Raw genomic sequence first — 14,609 nt, 5'->3', positions numbered from 1 at the left:
TGCTCCTGCTTAAGCAAGCCTAAGCACTGGCACTCTCACATGAACTCTCCCAGGCTAAGCCTGCTGGTGTTTCTCCTTATTACTTACAATTATTACTGTAAACCATAATAACTGTTGTATTGCCAAGCACTTTAGTAATGGCTGGGGTGGATATGAGATACTCCGGTTAAATCCAGTCTCTGTCCCTTATGGGGCTCCCGATCTAAGTAGGAGGGAGAACAGATATTGAATCCCCATTTTACTTATGAAAAACCTGAAGCACAGAGAAAATAATTGCCTGGCCCAAAGTCACACAGCAAGCAAGTAGAAGAACCAGGGTTAGATCCCAGGTCCTCTGATTCCCAGGCCTGTGGCCTTTCCACCCAGCCTCCCAGCTCTGAGATCAGTACAGATTGACAGTATAGGGTATAAGGCTGGGCACACGATTCCCCCCCTCCGCCTCACCCTCCCAAAGATGCCCAAGCCACTGGCAGCCTAGTCTGTCAACCCTGGCCACTATCACAGTGTTGGAAGCACAGGAGTAGAGGTGCCTATCTGCTGGTCTAAGCCACATGGAGTCTGTGTTCTGCTCTTGTTAGCAAACGCAAGCGATATCTCTAGTTTCAGGGTCATCCAGCTTTCATTAGGGCAACTGAGGCAGCCTGCCTTCCACAGATCACATGACTGTCTGCTTCAGTTAGGGCATGAGGGGTTACAAAAAGTTAACGGCTTCATCTTTTTAATTCATCCTTTGGCCCTGGGTCTAGGCTCCTAGATTATCCCTCTAAAATTAGGAGACAAACCCACACTGAGGGCTTCCTGGGCACCTCACTGAGGTAAAAATCCCAATTAGATGATATTCTTTTCAAAGTTAAGTTCTTTGCTCTCTCTGTGGTGTCTGGGGGGCAAAAAAGTCATTCCACGGCCTGCTTCTATTTCAGTGATTTCTCTGCCATACTGGTGGGAAGCTGGGTGAGTCAGCTTATCCCTCCTAGCTTCCTTCTTAGAGAGAGGCTACTGCCACCCCTTCCAAAGGGCAAGGGTCGGTAGGCACCGTGGGGATTTTCATCAGTCAATCAATTGCATTTATTGAGTGCTTACTGTGTTTAGAGCACTGTACAAACTGCTTGGGAAAGTACAACATAACATAGTTAGTAGACATGTATGTATTTGCATAACCATTTAACCCACAATGCCAGGATGACCTACTTCTTAGCAATGAGAAACTTCTGTTTCTAGTCCCTAGTCCTGAAGGGGAAACCCCAAGTTCCTTTTAAAAATGAGAATGACCAAATGTCACCTGGGGCCCTGTGGATAGTAAGCAGCATCCAAAGTCCACCACTTCCCAGAAGGCCTTGGAGGGAAGGGGAGTGGTCAGGCCCATTCAAGCTACTTGCCCAATGTAAGAATGCTGTATCACAGCATTTCTACATAAGGAACTTCAGTGATCGTAAAAGGCAGGTGGGCCTGAATTATGCTTGAAATCCTTTTCAGCATTCAGTCCTCCCTCTTTTTTAGACTCTGAGGTCCATGTGGGAAAGGGACAGTGTCCAACCTGATTAACTCCCCACCTTCAAAGCATTATTAAGGTCACATCTCCTCCATGAGGCTTTCCCCAATTAAGCCCTCTTTTCCTCTGTTCGCTCTCCCTTCTGTGTCATCTATGCACTTCTATCTGTGACCTTTGGACATTTGAGATTTGCCCCATCCCTAACCCTACAGCACTTATGTACATATCTTTATATATTATAAATTACTTGTTTATTCATATTAATATCTCTCTACCTCTCAAGACTGCAAGCTCATTATGGGCAGGGAACCTGTCTAATTCTGCTGTATTGTACTCTCCCAAGGGCTTATTACAGTGCTCTGCACACAGTAAGCACTCATAAATAGCTTTGATTAACTCATACCATCTCCATTATTATTATTATCATGTTCCTACTGAAAGTCATTAGACTTTTTCCCATCTGAGGTCAGGAGAGCAAGGTTTTTCTTGGTTTCCTAGAAGGAAACAGAATGTTTTTTCTTGTCTGATGGTTGATTATAGATAAAATTGATTTCAGTGTCATATAGCTATAACTCTTGTTACGTTGTACTCTACAATACACAACTCCAGCTTCATCTAGGGGTATAAGGGCTGATGGGGAAACTGCTCCAAAGGCTGATGACCAGTTCCCGGTAACTGGGGTGGAGGGTGGGGGGGGGGGGGGTAGAGTTTTCTCTTGTTGTGAAGACGTTGGGCCATCTACACTTGCTAAATAAACAGAATAACTGTCACAGCCCACGGGGTGGACCCAACCACTGACACTCCTTTGTCCCAACCAATACAAGGGTCCAATTACTGACATTTTAGCATCACCGATCTTTCACCAAAAATATTTCCAAAGCCACTCTCGGCTAGAGAAGCCTCGGACTCTGAATCTTCTCCAAGCAGTGACTGTGGAATTACTTGTAGTATTATCACAAGTGGGAGTTTTTAGGTGAAATCTCCTGAGCCCAGGGAGTCTGCTTTGAGACCCTGAAGCAACTGCACAAAACTAGCCCACTCCACCCTCTTTTTCTCAGATTTACTTTTAAGAGCCCTGTCAAAACAGCCCTTCAAACCCATTTGATTGGGTTGGGACTCATCACACTGTCACCAACTCACTTTTCATTAGGCTGTTGCTCTCTGTTAGCCTAGCCAAGCAGAAGAACTCAAACACATGCACAAATTAAATCGACATCCAAACTCCACCAATATACAAAGCAATTTAAATGATATTCATTAGAGCGATGACAAGTCCTGATGAGGCTTTCAGGAGCTGAGTCCTTCAGCTTTTGCCGACTCGGTTTCATGGTCACTGAGGCGGAACTGCGGCGACTGTACCTCCAGTTTAGAAAAAAAAGCTAAAAAATGACTCTCCTTCCTGACACACCTACCTCATTCCCCCTCCCCCTCCCCCTTCTTCTCTTTATCTTGTTCCCGCTGTCTGTCCATGGCTTTAAAGCTGCAGAAACTCCATTTACAGAACAATTTCTCTTCGATCCATGTTAAAAAGCAGGCCTACTTTTTTTTTAAATCCTCCAATTAAAAAATTTCATTTTCAAGTAATTTCATTTCTCTTGGCTAGAAAGGTCACTAACTCACAATTATGATGGCTATAAGTGTGTCCCTGGTATCCTGCTGTGAAAAAAAATGGATGTGATATGCTGAAGCTTAATAAAGAAATATTTTCCATTGTTAATTTATACTAAGGTCAAAGTAAAAGTGCCTCATACATTTCAATCTATAGCGAAACCTAGTGTACATGGCTCTTGCTGTGATGGGACTCTCAGAACTTGTGCATTTGAGGGGGCAGTGACCAACAAACAACAAGGTGTCTTCAAATTTCAGAACAGGAATGTTCCTTATCAAGCGAATGTGAAGGAGCAGAATTTGCAAGTAAAAATCCAGCTCTTCATCACTACCTGCTATGGCAGACCAGGTTCATACATTGCGCACATTTTGGGAAAGGCTCTGGACTTTATGGCTCTTGAGTTTACCACTAATAATAACCTCCTGCTTCCTCCGTGACTCTCACTGAACATCCTACCTTGATAAACTTCCAGTTCTCACAGAACTGAAGCTCTGGAGCAGACATAGAACCCTGTTACCTCACAGTGACTTCAAGAATGGACAGTGGGACTTATGCACAAAGACTAAGTTAGCCCCAGGGTGGAAGGACCGCACTTTGGGCAGTGCATCAACTCTTTGTGGCCCCCAGGGTATTATTTAGCAATTTACTGCTCTGGTGCACTGAATGATACCCCCTTGAGCACGTGCCTTCCACCCCATGATCCAGCCAAACAGATTTCAGAGCAAGAAACACTTTTTTGTTGTGGAATGTTTCAGCACACCTTGCATGATCCAGGAGAACAAAGGCTGCTCTGCATATGAGATTCTGCCCGGGAGGACATAGTCATTCACGTGTCTGAATTGGATGTTTTCTTAGTTCTCTCCAAAAAGCATTTTAGGCTGGGCAAACCAAAATGGTACATGCTCTTCAAAACAGAACCTCGGCTGGTTTACGGAAAAGGTTTGTGTAAAATCACTCACCAAAGTGTAATAAATGTGAGTGACCTTTCTCAAAGTTAATACTTTGTTTTAATTACTGCTGTGTACTAAGAGCTGGAAATACGCTTTCCTACTGACTGGTTTTATACACAGTACAGTCTGAAAGATACACACACAATTTGTGATACCATCCCATGGAATCCCAAAAAATGAGAATGATGTATTCACACTATTCTCCATTAAAATGGTCTTATGAGCTTCTTTTATTTTATTCATGGGATAAAGCAACTTAATGGTAGTTTACAAAAGATAGCAAGCCCCCTTTCTAAATACTTTTATATGTAGATATGATTAAAAGATAATTGTCTTAGTTGTCTCCCTAGGTCAACTGAAGCCCACGAGCATAACCAGAAATTGAATCCCAAGAGATGAATGTACTGGTTTCCTTTAGCCACATTAGGGTACATGTGCTTACTAAAAATTCTCTGGAAAGATAAAGCATAGTGGTTCTAGTCCCCAAATTAAACCTAGCCAGTGGAATGAAAACAGTAATTTTACCATGAGCTGAAAGGCTAGGAGTTAACTTTTTTTTTTTAACAGAGCATTTATTAAAAGCTAGTGTAAAGAGATGATGGAGTTCTTGGGATGTGATTGCCTCCTCTATTACAAAGTGTATTATTTTAGCTCTTCTAAATAGTCACTACGATAGACTGCTATGGCATGATTCCAATAAGAAAACTACTGGAACGAATTTGAAAACAAAGAATTTAAAAAGTTTGATTTTCTTTTTCCTGGGTAACTTAAACATCTCTCTGGAGATGAGATTTTAATATCAAATTTATTAAATTTAGCCTCGCTACCTATCAGCTCATTTTCCTCTCTCCCACATCGACTTAGTTCATTAATGTTCGATTGCAATGGAAATGGAGTTCACTCTGAAGCTGTACCGACTTGAAAGACCCATTTTCATTTTAGATATTTTCTTACCACCTTTACATTGCGCATTATCTTAGAGTGGCCAGTGTCCTGTGGTGGCATATAACTGTTTTTGATGTTAAAGAATAACCTGTTTCCTGATTGAAGAGCCAGAGAGCATCCATATGTAAAAGGCAATACCAACACTCAGCACAGCAAGTTTTTAAATAGGGCAAAATGGTCCAGCCCCAAGACTAGGAAAGCCCCTGGAGAATGAGAATAAGGACCCCCAGTACTTCTTACCCAAAGGAAGTAGAATAAGGATGCTGGATTCTCATCCTAATCACCCCCTTCCTTGCAAGGTTTCAGTTAATTATAGAATTCTTGCTGCCTAAAACTTAAAAAGATACATCACTAAGATTTTTTGCTAAATGTTGACTCCAGTGAATAGCTCTCTAAGATCTGGCATATTGATTTCTTGTTGTGAAGTGAACTGTTCAAGCTCCATTTAAGATTTTCATCTTGCATGTAGCCCTGAGCACATCATAGCACCATAAATTAGTTAAATTGCACATTTATCACAAATGTTATTTTAAGATACTGCGTAAATGTGATGGCTGGAAGATATACAGTAGACTGCAACAAGCCACTACTTGGGTGGGGTTAGGTCAGGGTCACCTTTATACACCTGTGATTTAGAGCCAGGAGCCTCCTTCCCTTCTCTCTCTCTTCCTCCCTCCCTCCCTCTCCTGCTCTTTCTTTCCAGTCTCATTTAAAGCCTCTTCATTTAAATGTTTTGTTTCTTCCTTCCCGGAAATCTATATTTATGTTAAAGTTAGAATAATGAGCACAATGGAAAATTAGAAACTTAAAATGTAATTTGGAGCTTGCATTTTTATCTCCACATCTAACCGCCAAGGAAAATGTGTGCCAACTCATTCAGGTTGGTAGATGGGTGCCCCACGAATATACGTATTAAGATGTGGAGGGGAGAACGTTAACTCAGACCACTGATTCTCAAAGTTCTTCCTAATGAGTAATCACACCTGGATTTCAGCCTGAAATAACGACCTGAATGATCAGATTGAAACCACAGGCAGACTTATGTTCCCTAAGAGTGGACGGGGCTGGAATTCATGGGATAGTCTCAACTAGCCCTCCACTCAGGGGCTTTCCCCATTTCTTTAAAATGTGACACTCGCTTGCCAATCACCTGCACTAGTTTGGGAAATGCCTATGTAGGTTCCCTACCTGTTCTTCAGTTCTTGCTATTTTGTTCCTTTACTCCTGTTACTTTTATCCCCCACCCAGGGTTCACAAGCCTGTGCCACAATTTCAGCTTGGAAAAATAAAAATTCAGAGAGAAAGCATGTTCAATTTTCTCTGAAATCGGAAAGGAGGAGGTACACAGCAGTCAGCGGCACAAATCCCCATCTCTTCATAAGCCAAACGGGCTGCCTTTAAGATGTAAGTGTTGTCAGTTTAATCTGTTAAACTCAGGACTTCGGATTCTAATAAACGATGCTATATTTAATCTGTGAAAACTTCAAGAGTGGAAATCTGGGCTCCTGGAGGCACAGATCCCAGCTGCACTGGAGAGTAACAGCATCTTCACAGAGGGGAGAAAAAGCAGGCAAGTCCACTAACCAGCCACAGAACCTGTCTCTGAAAGATGGGATTACCTTCTGTAGGTGACTGTCCATTCCCGCTAGACTCCTAGGGGAGAAAAAACAGCCAAAGGGGAAAGGCATGGGAGAGAGGGGAAATTGATGTCTATTTTGCTCCAAACACAATCAGGGAGGCCACTACCCCCATTCACCACAGTGGAAAGTCTCTTTTCAAAATCAACAGTGAAAGTGAGAGAACCCTGTTTGCTCACCAACGTTAAATTAATAGGTCAAATCCTACTTGCACTGTGTGCCCAAGATCAGTTTTAAATTCCAGTGAGGTGCTGTTCAAAATTTTCAAATTGTAAACACTTTTCAGACATATATAACTGGACAAAAAGGAGTGGGAGGGAAGAGATAAATGAATATGGTTGAACATTTTTCAAATGGTCTTAATTTAACCCTTTTAATTAAAAGCATACATTTTTGAACAGCCAAGAGTTAATATATTAGCCGGAGGAAATAAATTCCCTTTTGTATGTAACATCAGATTTCATGTTATAAAGGCATTTCTAGCCTATAATTCTGCCTAACCTAGAAAAGTAGTACTTTACAGAGAGTAATAAAGGTATTTTACAGATTTAAATTATGTTTTCAGTGTTTTGATGGTATGATTTGCTCGAGCTAATAAAAGCTTGTCATTATCATATAAATGCTCCTTTTTTTTCTTTTGCATGCAAATTCATTTTCCCTTCCTCTTCCCATCCATTTTTGATTGGGTACTCAGGCAGAGGGGGGCTAAACTGGAGAAGCTTTGAAAATACAAAGTTTCAGGTATTCAACTAGGCTGTCTATTCCAGGCAAATGGAAAAATCAGGCATTGACGGGGGAAAGAATTCCATTCTCCAAAACGTATTGCGCCTGTGTGCTGGAATACCCTCTCACTACGGAATCTCCAGCCATTTGCAGTTTTTGATTCAGTGCATACTAGAGGGGGATGTTTAAGAATCAAGGTCTGAATTGGGTTGCAATCTTGAACTCAGCCAAACTATCGGCTTTGCACCCCAGTTGCTTAGGGAGTCTCTTCTTTGGAGTAACACTCACCTGATGTTGAGAGTGGAGCTGGAGCATCCATTTATCTTTTTTTTTTTTTCTGGGGGAAATTCTGTTAATGCAGCCTTTGAATAAGTGCTATCTTGCTCTTTAAATGCCAAAGTTCACTAAAACTCCAGTGATTTATGTACAGCTTTTGACTGCCAGCACCTGGCAGACACAGAAACCTACTCAAGCTTCAGTCATAAACAGATAGCATACAATTTAATTTTAATGTGCTCGTTAGTCGTAGCACATTTCAGACATAATTGTGAACGCAACACAAAATTATAGCAAAAAGACAATTTTAATGCTGCAGTAGAAAAAAAGGTTATATGAAGAGTCATATAATGGTGCTTCATTGTCAACAACAAAACAGGGCACAGAGTGCGTTACAGAGTCTGTGCTGTTTACATGCCAATATTTTATACATAGATTCTCATATGGTGTCAGCTGTCAGTTACTTCTGCAAATTAACTGCCAAAAATGGAGACGAACAGAATCACTTAGTGTGCTGGTAACCACGGGTTACCTTTCATATGCCTAAAGATAAAGCTGCAGTATGGAATCTTGGGAGAATAATTAGGCAGAACAAAACAGAAAGTTACCAACTGAAATAAAAAGGCATTCTACAATATGAAATAACAACCAAGAGCGCTTATAAATAAGTAAAAGAGGTTGTATCACAGAATGCCTCATAACTTTTAAGCAAAGTATTACAGTACAAACATTTTAAAGGCTTTATCAATGTTTAGGAAATACAGTACAAGTTTTTTTTTTCCTTTTCAAATAGACTTAACCCTTTGAGCACTGAGTTTATTTTGTTCTTTTTTTTATTTCTAATAAATACTTTGAAAAATCATATTGTGCAAAGTAGTTAGGATGGGCACCAGGGAGGCAGTCCGTGGCTTCTGTTAGACAGACTGTTTGAAACAAATGATAATATGCTGCTAATAAATATGTATAATTTAAACATGAACCTCTATCAATATAGATGTACTGTATAGCAAAACAATCATACTTTGCTTTAAGAATAATGTTTCTGAATACTTTATAAATGATATCTGTGGTATCCTTTGCATAATTTACAAGGTTTGAATGTAAAAAAAAAAACAGACCTAAAAAAATGAAATATACACTATACATAGGCACGGCTTATGCCTGGAGCATAGCAGGTACAATAAAACACTGTTGCTATAAATGCAGAAGGAACAAAAAGTTCATTTAACCACAATCACATTTTTCATAAGAGTCTGAAATCTATACAATATATACATCTATGTTTCAATGTGAAAATAATATTCTTTTAAATTTCAAGGTATGTTATACCCCTGCAGACCTGCATAAATGGAGGTTCATATCATTAATCAGAACTAAACTGGTTAGGAATAAAAAAAAAATCCAGAGTTCCATACATTTTTTTTAAACCAAATTAATGCAAAAGTGCTTCAAAGTACTCAGAGGGCTAAAGATTAAAGGGTGAGAAGTCCCAGCACACTTGGGCCCCATGGAGAAAGTGCACCAGATTTAGTTATAAATGCTTAATTAAACTGTCTGTTAATGCATGCAGCTTGATGCATCAGAGGGATGCCCACAACTAAATCCAATTTACACAAAGTTCCAAACACTTACCACTGCATTTTAACCTTCATATTTTACCAGTAACAACAGCTGATTATGCACCTCTATTAAACACTGTACAGTTATACAAAACAGTTCAGCCCAGAGTGATTCTCTGCAGTTAAAATAAGAACATGTGCCAAGAACTAAACAGTAGCTTTAAGGCGTCTCTGACAGTTTTCCTCAAAGCAAATTACAGTTATTTTAATCAAAAGCAAACGCTACTGCTTCTCTAACTCTGAAACATACAGGAGGTGGTCCTCTGGCGATTTTCCGTGTGTTTTGCTAAGATGAAGCTTAACAGCATGCTTGCTCGCAAAGGTCCGATTGCACAGTTTACATTGGTACGATGTTCCCAGCTCTTCCTCCGGAGATGACGTCACCAGTTTTTCTGAGGGCGACTTGGTTTGTGCTATCTGGTTGTTAATCTGTTCGTTGGACAATTTGGACAAGTCTCTTAACCTGAAACCTAGATGGGACTCGAGGTGACTGATGTACGTAGAAGGAGTCCGGATCTGAGAAGCACAGTCGTTACAAAAGAACACCGGGTGCCCGGTGTCCAGGTTTTTGAGGAATTTTGTTCCCCCTGTCCTTCGAAGCTGGTATTTGACGTTGGCCAGCCAGTGGCTGATGGTGGTCATCGAGAGTCCGGTGAACCTGGAGATGTGCATCCGTTCCTGGGGGCTCAGGTCCGACATGATGTACTTCCCTTCCGACGTCTGCCGGAGGCTGGCCGCAAACTGGGCCTGCAGGATGAGCAAGTGCTGAGGGTTCCAGTTAGACTGACGGCCCTTCCGCTTCTGGGCCGGCGTCGTCTCCTCCGGTTCCTCTATCGTGGTACCGTCAATGTCGGACTTCTCAGAGATGCTGGAGGGCGTGGAGGATTTAGACGTGTGGCTCTCCGTCAGGTTCTTCAGCATGTCGGAAATGTCCGACAGGGCATTCTCGCGCAGGGGTGAGTTGGACATGAACGACACGACCGCGGCGGTCTTGGCCGTCGTCACCGCGGAGGAAGAGGAGGCGGGAGACGTCGACGAGGGCGACAGCAGCACCGAACCCAGCGAGCAGTTCTTGTCACTCTTCCCTTTCGTCAAGTCGATGGGCTGGTCGTTGTTGACGTGGTAGAAGTAGCGGTCTAGGGGGTCGGCCTTCTTGGCCTGCAGGGGCGGGGTGGCCACCGCGGCCTTCTCCGCCAGGCTGTTGCTCATTTTGAAAAGCATGCTCATGGGGTCCAGGGCGGGCAGGGAGGGCTTGGCCGCCTTGCCCAGGTGGATGTTCATGACAGATTGGAGGGCACTCAGCGGGTTCACAAACGGTTGCTCGGGCGGGTGGTCCGTGATGATGGCCGTGCTGCTGCTGCTGCTACTACTACTACTACTCAGACCGCCCGCCATCGGCTTGGCCAGCTCTTTGCCGTTCTCCACCGGCTCCCCCGGGGGGCTCTCCTTGCAGCCATCCCTCTGGGGGCCGGGGCTGTTCTGCTGACTCTTGCCCCCGCCCTCGCTCGAAGCCTCCATCTTGATGGGTTCACTCACTTCACTGCTGCAAGGGGAAGGCGTGGCCCGCTTCAGCGGAGAGAGCTTCCCTTCGGGCTCCTTCATCTTCTCTTCCACCTTGGCTACTTTCTCGGTGACTTTCTTGACCAACTCTTCCATGGCATGAAAGTTGGTCTTGGGCATGGGAGACGTTTGGCTGCTGGGGGGCGACACTAAGGTCTGGTTCTTTGTCGGGGACACGATCTCGGCGTTGCCGAACATGGGTTTTAAGGGTGTGCTTTTCCCCGCTGAGCCCAGAGACAGCTTCATCATGTTTGGGAGCTGGTAGGCAGCGTGAATACTCGGGTAGCCCCCCCAGCTCGGGGTGCCATTCTGGGCTTTGTTTATAGCCGAAGTGACTGTGTTTTCTAGCGATTTTAAGATGTCTAACCCACCTTTGGGACTCTCTTCTAGGTCATTTTCTGTCAGATAATGGTACTTGGAGGAGATGTCATATTTCTCCTCCTCGTCGCCCGGCTTCTCCTTGTCTTTAGCCTTCTCATCTGCGGCCCCCCTCTCCTTCTCCACCTCCTTCTTGACCTCCACGTTCAGCTTCGGCGAAACGCTAGCAGGTGTGTTGGAGGGAGATGTGAACGTAGTGGCCGCCAGCGGCACAGATTGGACCTTCTCGTCCAGCAGCGCCGTGATGGTGGGCGTGACGGGGGCCTCAATGATAGGCTTTCCCTTCTTCATAGCAGAGTTGGTGACTTTGATAAAATGGCCAGTGACCATCATGTGGGCCGTGAGCTCCTGCAGGGTGTCGTGGGAGCTCCCGCACTCCATGCACTTGAGGATCTGGGATTTCCGGGCCTCAAAGTGCCAGGCGTAGCTGGCCCCGTTCTGGTGGCCGTAGCGGTTATTTGGCGTGATATAGGGGTTGGAGTTCTTTTGGAGCGCGTCATTCGACTCAGACATTGTGGCTTTGGGGGTGCCGCCGGTGGAGTCGGGGGAGCTGGGGAGCTCCAGTTCCAGTGACGCTTTCTTCCTGGTGGCAGGGATGATTTTTGTGGCAACGGGAGTGACGGGTTCCTTCAGAGGCACTTTTTGGTAGTGTTTTGTTTTGATCATGTGAACACTCAAGTCCTGCAGGGACTCAAACGAATGCCCACAGTACATGCACTTTAATACTTTCTGAGCGTCTTCCTTGCCTTCCATTTCCAGCAAAGACCGTTTACGGGGTTTCGACCACCTTTTCGGGTTATTGTTATCAGTTTCGTGGTTGTCGTCTCGATAATGTCCCGTTTCGTTCATGTGCACCGTTAATTCTACTAAAGTATCGTAGGCCGCACTGCAGTCTTTACAGCGGAATTTACTGGCTCCGGTAAATATAGAGCCGTAAAGCTTACTGCTCTGCCTGTACAGCTGAACCGTGCTAAAAAGACTGGGTTCGGGGAGGATCCGGGTCTGAGACACTTGCTGCAGTGTCTTTGCCATGGCGCTCTGGTGCCAGTCAAAGCTCCCGCTCCCACAACTGCTGCTGCTACTGCTGCTGCTGCTGCTGCTGCCTCCATTGTTTTTCTCCGACGTGGCCTGGTGCAGGTTCAGATTGAGGTTGGACCAATACGAATTGGAGAGGAAATTGTTATAGACGGCTTTCATCTGTTCTAAACTATCAGATACGGCCGAGTCCTCGAGCGGGATCGAAACCTCTTTGCTCTCCTCCTCGTTTTTGATGGAGCCGCTCTCGAAGTCGGCCATCCGGTCACTGGTCTCGCTGATGTGAGACTCGCTGTCCATTTCGTGACTGGAAAACTCGGCTGCGGGAGAGTTCTGGGAGCTCTGGCAGTTCTTACTGTAGTCTTTTTCTGGACACACGTATTTTGCCGAGGGCTCTCCATCAGCCGCCCCCTCCTCGGGGTCCATGTCTTCATCCACCAAGGCTGCAGCTTTCAGTTCGTCGGAAACATAAGCTACAGGAGATGGGGGGAGGACCAGGGAATGGAAAAAGAGAAAAGGAGAAAGAGAGGAAGAGAGAGAGAGAAAAAGAGAGAGAGACACAAGCATTAGTGACTGCTGACCTTGCTTACTATACTTTCCCCTCCACCCCAGCAACAGAGCAGAGCAGCCAGAGTGGAGAACGTATTTATAAAATGAAACAGTTAAAATGGTGTTTCTTCAGAGCAAAAAAAAAATCTGCTCTTCAAACATAATTTGCCACCTTATTCTTCTCAAGGGGCAACAGCTTGAAATTAAAACTAAATTTGAAATTAATGAAGCACATTCTGGAGGTGGCATTCATTTCTAAAGTAATAAATTACTTGTATCAACCTCAGAGACAGCAGTTCCTGTCTGTCAATTAATATGTCTTATGCTTCTCCTACCCCTAATGCATTTCTTAACAGACAGATTCACAATTTAAATTAAGCAAGCATTTTTTACTCATTACATTTTTAGACTCAATCTTTAATAAATATAAAGTACAAAAACATCAATAAAATTTTCACGAAGTACAAAAAGTACATCAATTACAGTAAATTAAAAACAAGATTTCTCTCTCTTTTTTTTTTTTTTACCCCTTCCTGGAAAAACAGGTGACATGAAAGCTCATAATAACTTTCTAACAGAAATTTGAGCAGAGTTGTTAAGGATGTAACCGAAGAACCCATACAATGGAACCTACTCGCCTTCTCACCGGCAAAAAAGCCAAGTGGAATGATGTCAGGAGCAAGATGAAGAAAATTGGTATGCTGCACTCATTCTTCCTGAATAAATATATACAAGACCTTCCAGTGGACCTTACAAATGTCAAAGTGTTTGCTCTTTAGACTACTTTGTCAATATTTACTCAGCATAAGCTACACAGGCACCCAACAGGGACCCTGTCTTTTTAAAGTAATGCAACTGGTGATGTAAATCTAACATACTCTTTCTGAACAGGATAGCCAGTTCTATGTTCATTTTCCTTAGCTGTAGGCCGCACAAATTTCACCTCTAAGACATTCATTTATAGGAGAAAGTATTTAAAGATTTTTTTCAGGGCCCACACTGATTGAGCAAAAGCAAGAACACAATTTGAATATGAATGCAGCCATCTATATGGGCCTTGAAAACAGCCACTCACTCTGCAGAGAAATAATTTATGCTAAATGAGTAGGGGGGTACTTAACTGACTGGGGAACCTCATGAGGGAAGGGCAGGCAAGTAAAGCATTTTGGGTGGGCTGGTAAAATGGGCAACGTACTTGCACGGTTCTTTTAGAAAATTGGCATTCCAGAAGAGGGAAGAAAAAGTTTAGACTGTGGGATTACAAGCTATAAATTAGCAAAAAATTTTAAAAATGTAAATTTTTCAAGCATCTATTGTGGGCAAATCATTGTAGTATGCAAGCACCTTGTGGGCAAGGAATGTGTCTCCCAACTTTTAAGAGCACGGGCTTGAGAGTCAGAGGTCATGTGTTCAAATACTGGCTCTGCCAATTGTCAGCTGTGTGACTTTGGGCAAGTCACAACGTCTCTGTGCCTCAGTTACCTCATCTGTAAAATGGGGATGAAGACAATGAGCCCCACGTGGGACAATCTGATCACTTGTATCCTCCCCAGCACTTAGAACAGTGCTTTGCACACAGTAAGGGCTTAACAAATGCCATCATCATCATCATCCAGAGCACTCTGCCCCCAGTAAATGCTCAATAAATACAATTGATTGATTGTACTATGTGGTTAGCAAGTACAATTGAGTAACAGACACAAAAACTGTCCTCCACACAGGAAGAGATTTCTTTCTATAAAAGCATTTCCACCTCTGGAATCCATAAGATGGTTCTCCAATTAAAACTTTTGTTGAAAATGCTAACCACCTTTCTCTCCCGGCTTTCACAGCCCTTGA

At 43.5% G+C, this 14,609-nt stretch overlaps 1 protein-coding gene across 2 annotated transcripts in view; it reads right to left on the bottom strand.

Annotated features, from left to right (window-relative positions):
* Positions 1-7,917: 7,917 nt before the first annotated feature.
* Positions 7,918-14,609, bottom strand: part of TSHZ3 (teashirt zinc finger homeobox 3) — a 74,835-nt gene continuing 68,143 nt past the window's right edge. For both annotated transcript variants that reach the window (XM_038754067.1, XM_038754068.1), the window contains exon 2: positions 7,918-12,694. In XM_038754067.1, the coding sequence (XP_038609995.1) occupies positions 9,471-12,694 (3,224 nt within the window). In that variant the 3' untranslated portion in view covers positions 7,918-9,470. The remainder of the gene's footprint in view (positions 12,695-14,609) is intronic.

This window comes from Tachyglossus aculeatus, chromosome 11 (genome assembly GCF_015852505.1).
Source record: "Tachyglossus aculeatus isolate mTacAcu1 chromosome 11, mTacAcu1.pri, whole genome shotgun sequence".
Classification (NCBI taxonomy): Eukaryota; Metazoa; Chordata; class Mammalia; order Monotremata; family Tachyglossidae; genus Tachyglossus; species Tachyglossus aculeatus.
Note: the sequence above shows the minus strand (reverse complement) of the source record. Positions and strands in the feature narration are given on the sequence as shown.